This window comes from Sciurus vulgaris (assembly GCF_902686455.1).
Source record: "Sciurus vulgaris genome assembly, chromosome: 7".
Lineage (NCBI taxonomy): Eukaryota > Metazoa > Chordata > Mammalia > Rodentia > Sciuridae > Sciurus > Sciurus vulgaris.
The window spans coordinates 155,852,687-155,863,144 of NC_136467.1; the positions used below are offsets into that span (position 1 = coordinate 155,852,687).

Here is a 10,458-nt window from a genome sequence, read left to right on the forward strand (position 1 = left end):
GCCACCTCCAGATTGTTTCCAATAAAAAAAATCTGCTACTGCCTGAAATGTTCATTAGGTTAAAGGAGCTGATCTGATTGCTGAAAAACTGCTCTCAGAATTTGACCAATGGGAGACTAGGTCTAGAATCTTTCCTTGCTTACAGGCCAACATAAGTGAGCCAACCAGAGTTCGCGACAATAATGCCTCATTTGCATAGGATTGTCTACAAATAAGCAGAGTCAGAACGCTGGAGTCTCATTCTCTTCCCTGAGCAGCTGAAGCGAAGATGCCTGAGCCAGCGAAGTCCGCCCCGGCCCCGAAGAAGGGCTCCAAGAAGGCGGTGACCAAGGCGCAGAAGAAGGACGGCAAGAAGCGCAAGCGCAGCCGCAAGGAGAGCTACTCGGTGTACGTGTATAAGGTGCTGAAGCAGGTGCACCCCGACACCGGCATCTCGTCCAAGGCCATGGGCATCATGAACTCGTTCGTCAACGACATCTTCGAGCGCATCGCGGGCGAGGCGTCGCGCCTGGCGCACTACAACAAGCGCTCGACCATCACGTCGCGGGAGATCCAGACGGCCGTGCGCCTGCTGCTGCCCGGGGAGCTGGCCAAGCACGCCGTGTCCGAGGGCACCAAGGCCGTCACCAAGTACACCAGCTCCAAATAACCGGTCCCTGCCATTGCTGATTAAACCCAAAGGCTCTTTTCAGAGCCACTCAACTGTTCGCAATGAGTTGTGCACTGATGGGGGATGCGTTCCTGGCCACATGCAATTTTCTTCAGTCCCGTCTCGACTAGCTGTGGTTTGGGGGTGCTATTTTGTGAGTGACTAAACTGTGTAGATGATCAGAGTGCCTTGCCTAAATATGAATTTGGGCTTTTAATGTCCGCGTAGGTAGTACGTGGGCCAGTGTCAGCTCTTCATGAAACTGGTCCTCCTTTAATAGGAAAAGGCAAACATCTGGATTACCAGTAACAGAACACTGGAAATGGAAGTTCCCCCATGTGAAGGCGCATGCCTTCGCCCCCATGTTAATTATTTGCTGCTCTGCTCTCTGCCTTCGGATTCCTTTGAGAATGCTTTTTAATTAACTTACTAACAGGTTGAGGACGGCTGCCTTCCCTGCTAGAACTAGATCCAAATCACTAGTTTCCAAATCTGGTGGAGGGTTATAGGAATGACTCCCTAACCTTAAAGTCACTCCTACTTGCAAGTTCCTATTCGGGCTGCCTTCTAATGACCTCTTTCATTGTGAGGTGAACAGGCGGGACCGAGGGCCCTCTGCAGGTCATAGTGTGAAAAGAATAATTGTCGAGGTAGTGTTCTTGTTCTTTGTTTCTTTTTTGAGGGGGGTAGCATGTGCTCTTACTGAGTTATACTCCCAGTCACGAGGTGTAGCTTCTTAAGGTGCATTTTCTGGACCTTGAGGTCTGCAAGTCTACAAATCTGTGATCACTTAATATTCAACAGACTAAACCCCAGGAAATAGATGAGCTTCCCTTCCTCATTTCTCAAGTCACTGTGGGGTAGAGGCTGTCGAGGGGGAGGTAGGCAAAAAGAGTTTTGCTGGGAGCTCTTAGTGGCAATACCACGTCCACCTGAGTACGCTTTTGCTACCTATGGAGGGGCCTTGAGAAACACTCCTAGTCAGCCTTCCTAACCATTTTGCCTTTTATTCTTCCAAGATAAAGTAAATGCAAAGATAAACAAATATATTTTATTTTTTGTGATTCACCCATTTACTCCAAGGATCAGTAATTTGTTCCCCTTCATTAAGCAGCATTCCCTAATATGGATTTCCAACTCGTTTGTTCAGTTACAAACTCATGGGTATTTGAGTTGCTTCCATTATTTCGATATTATGTTTGGTAGTCTTGTATGTAGGCCTTTTTAAAATTTTTTAAAACTTATTCTAATTGCTTTTACATGACAGAATGCATTTAGACACATTTTCACAAATGGAACACAACTTCCTCTGGCTGAACAAGTTATTTTAAATTTGCCAAAATGCAAGTGCATTTCCACGCTACTCATTGAGGTTTTAATTTCAGATAGTACTGAAACTCCCTGGTCAATAGTGAATCTGATTGTCATTCCAGAGTCACAGATGTCATTTTAAAAGGACATCTGATCATGTGTCACCCCTACCCTGAGCCTCTGTGCTCTTAAGCATAAAATCAGAACTCTGCTGTGGCCTCCAGCTCCACAAAATGTGGCCTCATCTAACCCAACCTCAGAATATTATTTTTCTGCTTTTTGTTTCTCCTTTTTCTCTTTTCTTCATTTTTTCTTTTTCCAGATTTTGAAATTCCCATGATGCCCCAGCCTCTAGTCCTTTGCAATTTTTCTTTCTCCGATTGCCCCTGGTTGTACACACCTCCCCAACACACACACATTATTTGGTTGATCAAAAACTCCCATCTTAGCTAAATTATCATATTATTGGAGAATGTGGTCTCCAGTTCACAGGTTCTCATGGCCCCAAATTGATTTTAATACCCAATCCCAAACCAATGAGTAAGAAAAGGTATGGGCATTCAGGATTGGTGGGACTGAATCAGGATCAGATATGTAAGTCTTAGAGGAACTCTCCCTTCTTGGGAGCAGGAGGCAGAAGTCAAAGGGATAATTGTACAAAATAAAAGTTGCATTAGAAGGAAAGAAGAGAAATGGTCTTCCTTGAGGCATTACGCAGTCTTCTTCGAAGACATTCCCAGCAGACAGAAGGAGCATCCAGCAGACTAAAGGCTGACCAAACTTTCAAGGGCCAAGAACAGAGTTATGTAGAATATAAAAGAGTGATTATCAAACTTGAGTTTATATTAGAATCCAGTGGGAAGAGCTTGATAAAGAATGAATTGCTGGTCTGGTCCCAATCCCAGAGTTTCTATTTTGTTAGACCAGGGGCAGTATCTGGAAATTTACAGCTCTCTAAAAATGTCCCAGGGGATACAAATGTGCTTATTTGGGAGTACATTTGAGAACAGTGGATATAGAGAAGAGCAATCTTAACAAGGCCCCTGACCAGCTGGAGCTTCCCTGGCAGTCAAGATGAAGTAATGGCTTTTCACAAATCTAGCAAGATGTGGTGATGAACAGCTATAATCCCAGCAACTCCAGAGACTGAGGCAGAAGTATGGCAATTTCAAGGCCAAACTCACTAAATTAGAAAGGCTAGAAGCAACTTAGCTAGACTGTTCCAAAATACAAAATAAAAAGGGCTGAGGACATAGCTCCATGATACAGCACCTTGGGTTTCATCCCCAGTACTGAAAATAAATAAATAGAGCAAAATCTACATGTCAAACAGTGAAGTTTAGGTTGATTTTTCAGAAATTAAAATGCTACTGAAAGCTGCTGAGCAGATAATGACGTGATCAGCTTGCTTTCAGTAGCAGGATATTATATGGATTGGAGAGAAATATTGGTGAAAGAGGATAAATGCTCAAACTACAGAAATAGATACAGAAATAGGGCAGTGGATACAGCAAATATATCCGATAGCAGTTTAAGAGTTTCCATTGAGTATTTTATCAGGTTTTTGTTGTAATTTTTCTGTGCCAGGTGTTAAAATTCAACATCAAGCAAGATATACAAATGCCAGCTCTCCTGGGACGAGGCTCACAGTCCCAGGAGAAGAGAGATAGTAAACAAGTGGACAACTGTGCAAGACAATTCAAATAGTTCTGAGTTCTATGAGGAAATAAAATAGAACCAAGTGTCATGAGAGTGATTAGGTGGCACTCTAGAGAAAGGAACCAAAAATCTAGGAAGTAAAAGTCCTGCAACAAGGTGACTCTTGATACAAAAAAAAAAAAAAATTCTAAAGAGAAAGGAATTTGTGCTAAAGTAATAAAAGGCTTATGTACTGGACGTTAGTGATCAAAAGTAGCGTTAAACTATGAGACTGTGAGCGAAACAAGAAACTGATCCTGTGGAAAAAAAACATGCCAAAAGAAGACCTATTTGTTTTGTCATAGTACACTATCGGAATTTTAAACACTTTTTAAGTTGCTATGTGTTCAATAAAATTGAAAGTAGCAAGAAATGAAGGAAAAAATTGAGAGGTTACTTGAAATAATCAGGGTGAAATTATTACAGTTAGATTCAGGAGAAAACCAAAATAATTGATGAATTGACTTGTATAGATGAAGAATCAAGTGGCTGAATTTATTGAGCCCTTTATATGGATAAGGGATTATGTGTCTTACTCTATGAAACAATAACGGAGACTAGGTAATGGATAATGAACACAAAGTTATTCCTCATAGGTCTACAAGCTAGGAAGTGACATCTGGCGAGGGCCATCTGTTGTACCTTCTCAAGTCAAAAGATGACAGGGCAAAAGAGAAAGGGGGATGAACTCAACCTAGAGTTACCATGGATTATGGACCCAGGAACAACAGTACCTAGTAAATCACCACAGATCACAATGATAAAAAATAGCAGTACGTGTCTTTATGGTTCCAATGCCAACTTCTTTTTCTGTAGGACTCTCAAATGTCATGAGAAGTGAAAACAGTTATAGCAATAATAACAATAACAGACATTAGGTTTATCATGTCCCATGCATTGGTCCAAATGCTTAACAAATATTTAATCTTATTCAATATCAAACCTATAAGATAGGTAGTACTCTTATTCATAAATGAGGTAACAGGCTCAGAGAGGTTAAGAAACTTGAACAAGAGCACTCCTTGGTACAAAGTTTCCCAAACATTAAAGAGTTTTGAGGCTGTTTCCTAACAATATATGGTTCGCTTAATTACATAGACTACTATTTATGAATTATTAAATATAATTACTAAGAAGATCAATACAAGAAAAATTCAAAAGGGCCTCAAGATAAAAAGCATTTTAAAGTCGTCTTTCTTAAATCAGACTAAAAATAATATGTGAGATTCAGTTCAGGCCTTAAGGCCTGTGAGAATTCTTTTTCAGAATGGATGCTGTTACATTCTGAATTATAAACTATTAAGAATTCATCTAACTACGTAAGAATATATAGGTCTTCCATACTCAGAAAAATGATGACAAAATAAACTCACTCTTATTCAAGATGTTCTCCAATATTATGTCTCTCCTTTTCTCTCTATCCTTAAATCTCCAGATCTTACGCCCTAACATCATAGAACCCAGGTTGTTAACAGGAAATCCATGGAGCTGTGAGAGTCCCTTGAGACTCAAAGGATGAAAGAAGCTCATGAAATGTATATATCTATACATGTATTTTTAAACACATTCTTTTTAGCAGAGTTTTTGATTCATATATTAAGAACTATTCTTCTAAGGGGAGACAATACTTTGAAACACCCAGATTATAAATTTAAAATATCTCTCATTCAATCTCTAACACACAACAGGCTTCAATGTGCCCTTCCTGTAATTCAACCACAGAAGTTGCCAAGAAAAACTCCCATGGCATCAACTTTACATAAAAGAGCTCTTATGTCAAGGGAAAGACATTGCACACGAATAAACAGTGAGAAAACTAAACCACGTTTTATGGTAAAGTTAACTTACTACACAGAGACTTGATGATAAATGAGCTTGAAGACTTTTTAGTCCCATGGAACAGATCTACTTCGATTACCCAGCTCTGTAAAGCAACTCAACTAATGATCCACCACCAGGAGATCTTGTTCCTTTCAATTCAATGTCCAATCATTTAAGGACTCATGTTCCCTGCTAGATCAGAAGATTCAGCAATATAACTGGTGGAAGACTGAAGAGACAACCCTCAAGACTTTTAAAGTCCACATCTGAGTGACTTGCTACTTCTCATATTTCTCAGGAATAATCTAGCCTCATGTCGCCAGAAAACGTTGCCTCTGGGTGTATAATCTACACTTCTCTGAATAAACAGGCAAATTTCACTGGGAAAATGCCACCTACAGCACAAGACTTCTAACGGGACAAGCCCACCTGTAAGACAAGACTACTGTGGCAGACAGCGCCACAGTCCCAGACTGCAAAGTTAACAGTAGGCGTACACTTAATGCACATCTCACTTCCTGACTTGGGAGGAAACGTAAGATGAGTAAAGACCCAGGTGGCGAAGACACGTGGCAGCACCGCATTACACTAGGTGGCCCAACTGCTGAACAGGAGGCTGCGACACAACACAACTTCTGCTCTCGCGTTCTTTAAAGGAAGCGAGTCCAGCGCAGAAAAGTCTCCATGTACTCCATTCTGCAGAAGCACAGGGGCAGAACTAATTACCAGTCCAAACGGTCTGCAAAACCGCCTCTCTACCGGGCTCTCCCGGCATTCGCATAGACCCTGAGCCCAAACTTCCCATTAGCACCAGGAAACACCGCCAGCCCTCATACCATCATGGAGACGGAGGGCAACGCCACTGTTACAGGGAAGTAGTGCAACCCTTTCGAACGAGAAGTTAGGTGGCCCTGAAAAGGGCCTTTGAGATTCGTAAGCGAAGGTGGAAACCTGGACGCTCAGCCTCCGAAGCCGTAGAGCGTGCGGCCCTGGCGCTTGAGCGCGTAGACCACGTCCATGGCCGTGACCGTCTTGCGCTTGGCGTGCTCCGTGTAGGTGACGGCGTCGCGGATCACGTTCTCCAGGAAGACCTTGAGCACCCCGCGCGTCTCCTCGTAGATGAGGCCGGAGATGCGCTTGACGCCGCCGCGGCGGGCCAGGCGGCGGATGGCGGGCTTGGTGATGCCCTGGATGTTGTCGCGCAGCACCTTGCGGTGGCGCTTGGCGCCGCCCTTGCCCAGGCCTTTGCCTCCTTTACCGCGACCAGACATTATGAAGACAAAGGCGAACTCTCACCAAATGCAATCGACGAAGAGCCACAAGGCATTTATAATAACGAGGCGGACCTATTTGAAAACAGGAAGAGCAGGGGCGGGAACTACAGTCAGTACCCGCCCTTCTGCGCAATTGTCTCTCTGGCTCTCAAGACCCGACCAGGAAGAGCCTGAGGCAACTGCAGAACATGGAAGTGCACCTTCCTCTGTGTGTATGTGTGAGTGTGATGTACTTACATACTTTCCACAGAGAAACCTGACACTTGCCCCTCAGATTTCCAGCAGTATGAAAAAATACATGCTGTTATTCCTTATAAGTCGCTTTAAATGTAATTTTAATCAGTTCACATTTGTTGTTTAACATTCTGGGATGATTTTTTATTGACTTATGGATGCCTGCACACCTAAGCAGGGCTGTTTCGCAGGCAGGCCGACTGAGGGTAATAAAACTGTATGATGGCGACAGAATCACAGGAATAAGGGGGGACTCGAAAATAAAACTACAGGAAATTTTCCATCTTTATTTTTACTATTGTCCAATTGAACTTTAGCATTTTCTCCACCTGTGAACAGAATTGGCAGGATACGTATTCCTCGTCATAGCATATTGCAGTTGTCCATATCCCAAAAGAGCATTTAAACACATCAATCTTGCACTAGTAATTCTGGAACATATGGGTTGATTAGGTTTAAATATATTAATAAAGAGGCAAATGTTAATATTTCACTACGTTGGATTGTTCTATAATTTGACAAATCGATCAGTTCCCTTTGTATTTCCATGTATAATTTCTTAAACATTTAAAAACATTCCAGGAAGGGACCCAAAAGATTATTAAGACAAAAAAATTAATTCCTGACATAAAAGAGTTAAGAATTCCTCCTCTAGAGGATCCTAAAAGAGTGAAAGTGTCTGAGCTTCACAAATGTTCAGAAAGAAGTATTAAATTCTATGAACGATTGAATAAAAACAATGTTTGTAGAATAATCTGATAGAAATATATAAGGGTAAACAGCAATGCCTTTCTTCTTAATAAAAGAAAAAAGATTATTTTCCTTCCCTTCAATCTTAGAAAGTTTTCTTTGAAAAATAGTCTGTTCTTAACCAGTTGAAATGGAGAAAAACTGTCTGAGGGATTAAAGCCAGTTTCCATTTTTCCCTTTTGAGGATAGGGATGTACCTGGGATTGAACCAAGGCCTGGCACAGGTTGCTAGGCAAGTCCTCATTCACAAAATTATTTCCTTTTGTTTTCAGACAGAGTCTGACTAAATTGCCCAAACTGGCTTGGAATTTGCAATCTTCCTCTGTCAGTCCCCCAAATAGCTGGAATTGCAGTTGGGATGGTGAGGCAGGAGTAAAGAGCTAAATTTAAAGGTAGGAATTATGGAAAGAAAAGGACTGCAAAGTCTGTGAATGGCAAAGGGAACTTCCCCTACCACAGTCATTATTCAAGAGGAGCAAGAGAAGCATGAAATCTGTGCAGGCAGATCTGACCAGAACTGCTGGCCCAAAAGTAAAGGACACCGTCATTTAAATATATTTTCATGTTTAAAGATTTTCTCAGGGGGTAGACATGAAAATTTTTGATCCTTTGGAAATTGGCGTAGGATCCATGAGAGATTGCTATATATTTTAAGAATAGTTCATTTTTCATACAAAATGTATAAGATTTCACCCCTTGATTCCCTTGTTACTCTGAATTGGGAGTAGCCACCAGCTATGTCAATTAACGTAATAAATAATTCTTGGTAACCCTGTCTTTATTAGGGATATTCAATTTTTGATCTGCATGACCTAAAGGACCCACTGTGCCAGAGACCCTGCAGCTGGCAATTTGCAATAGAGATATACCTCCAAAGTCATGGGCCAAATAACCTCCGGGTATGATTACATGCACCTCTGAAATTTGTTCATAAATTTCACAATTTATACAGGAGATTGAAGTTGCAGCTCTCATCTATTGCGGATACGAGAAGTTGTGCATTTTACTGTGCTGAGATGTGTGTGATTTTTGCCCCAAATGTATAGTTCTTTTGTACTTCCTTACATATATGTAAATCAGTTCATGCTTACTCAATAATAAGTGGTGTGTTTTCTCCCTTCTATTTGATACAGACATATCACTTCATTACCAGAATTATTTCTCCAAAATGTGAAAGCCCATAAGGTTCATATTTCTTTATTTGATTTTAAGTAGTTATATGGTTATTGAACCTGAATTATATGTCTGGATTAATATTTGGATTAAAACTCTTAGAAAAAAAGACAGTATGGGCTATTTCAGAGTTATGGTAGAAACTGGAACTTATGAAAGAAGTATCTTTATCTTCAAAGGTGTAAAGGCCGGAACAGATGAGACTTTCATTCAGTGAAAAACAAATAACAAGAATGAAGCTCTTCTATGTCAGCAGTGCTGCACGGCAAACTGTGCAGAAACAAGCATTTGGGAAGTAGCCATGGAGGCAGAAGCAACAAACAGGGCTTTAGGACACTCATAACTTCTGTTGGAATCCAGACTCTGCATATGGAAAACATTTTCATATCAATAATTGTATGCCAGATTGATACGACCAAGTTCATATTTGGTTGTTTACAATCTCCTATGGAGATGTAAAAGTGACCCAATATGCAGATACTGTAAAATAGATTATAATGGCCATTAAACTGGTCAGTGTAGGAATTCAAAGTGAAATGACTAAATCCTGAGAGATGGGAAATGACATATATAAACATTTCAAAGTATGTTATTAGATTCGTTTGAAATATCCTTTAAATTAGGGTGGGGAGCAAAAAAGGAAGAAAGAACTGAAGAAAATATACAGTGAAACATTAGGAGACTTGACCAACACCATGTAGCTCTTAAGAGACAAATCCATACTCAAATACAGGTCAGTGTTTTTTATAAATTCCATGATCATTCTAAACAACAGTGCCAGAATGGCAATTCAAGGCCACAGAATAGACTTTGAATGCCTTACAAAAGTGAAATTCTTAAATCCTAAAACTACAGGAATATGGGTCATATAAATTTGAAGCTCTCCCATAGCAATGAACAGGATGAATTAAAGTCCATAGAGATGAGGAGTAGAAGCCAAAAAAGGAGGCTAAGAAAATAGCCAGTTACAACATAAAAGAGCCAGAATCAGAACCACGATGGGGAAAATGAAAGAAGATGAATTCAGACAGAATTCATCAAACATGGTGACAGGCTTCATGTGGTAACAAAGGAAGGGAAAGAATTGAGGAACTGAAGTGCCAATTAAAGAAAACAAATGTGTGCCTAGCAGAAGTTTTAGGGATGCCAATTATAATATTGTTCCTTAGATAAAATTGGTGATCTTGGGAGTCTGATATATGTAGATGAAAAAACAGGTACTCAGTAATCAACCAGCATTAGGAAAGAGGACAGGACTGCAGGAAGAGACTTCTATAGTCTCCACATACAACTTATATATGAATCCAAGGAAGGTAAGGAGGGTAGGCCACTGGATAATTCCTGCTTTGGGAAGGGACAACTCTTCCTTTTTTGCTGCAGAAGAAAATCAGTTCTCATGAGTTAAATCACTTTACAATGGGAAAACATAAGCTCCACAAAAAGTGAATAAATTCTCAAAAAGTGATTTATAATGAGCTGATTTCTCATCTCAAACACTTAAATTGTTTTGAATTTTTATTAAAATTTATTTTTTCCCTAGTCCAATTT

At 40.6% G+C, this 10,458-nt stretch overlaps 2 protein-coding genes across 2 annotated transcripts; one reads left to right on the top strand and one right to left on the bottom strand.

Moving 5' to 3' along the window:
* The first annotated feature begins 240 nt into the window (after positions 1–240).
* On the top strand, positions 241–701 carry LOC306665903 (histone H2B type 1-C/E/F/G/I). Its single transcript, XM_079147575.1, has one exon. It carries the CDS (start codon positions 269–271, stop codon positions 647–649), a length of 381 nt encoding a protein of 126 aa, XP_079003701.1. The 5' UTR covers positions 241–268; the 3' UTR covers positions 650–701.
* A 5,679-nt stretch (positions 702–6,380) lies between these two features.
* On the bottom strand, positions 6,381–6,783 carry LOC306665902 (histone H4). The gene has a single exon (XM_079147574.1). It carries the CDS (start codon positions 6,748–6,750, stop codon positions 6,439–6,441), a length of 312 nt encoding a protein of 103 aa, XP_079003700.1. The 5' UTR covers positions 6,751–6,783; the 3' UTR covers positions 6,381–6,438.
* Positions 6,784–10,458: the final 3,675 nt, after the last annotated feature.

Excerpts from the sequence above, each read along its gene's own strand:
- LOC306665902 (XM_079147574.1), bottom strand. The coding sequence starts at position 6,750 with ATGTCTGGTCGCGGTAAAGGAGGCAAAGGCCTGGGCAAGGGCGGCGCC.
- LOC306665903 (XM_079147575.1), top strand. The coding sequence starts at position 269 with ATGCCTGAGCCAGCGAAGTCCGCCCCGGCCCCGAAGAAGGGCTCCAAG.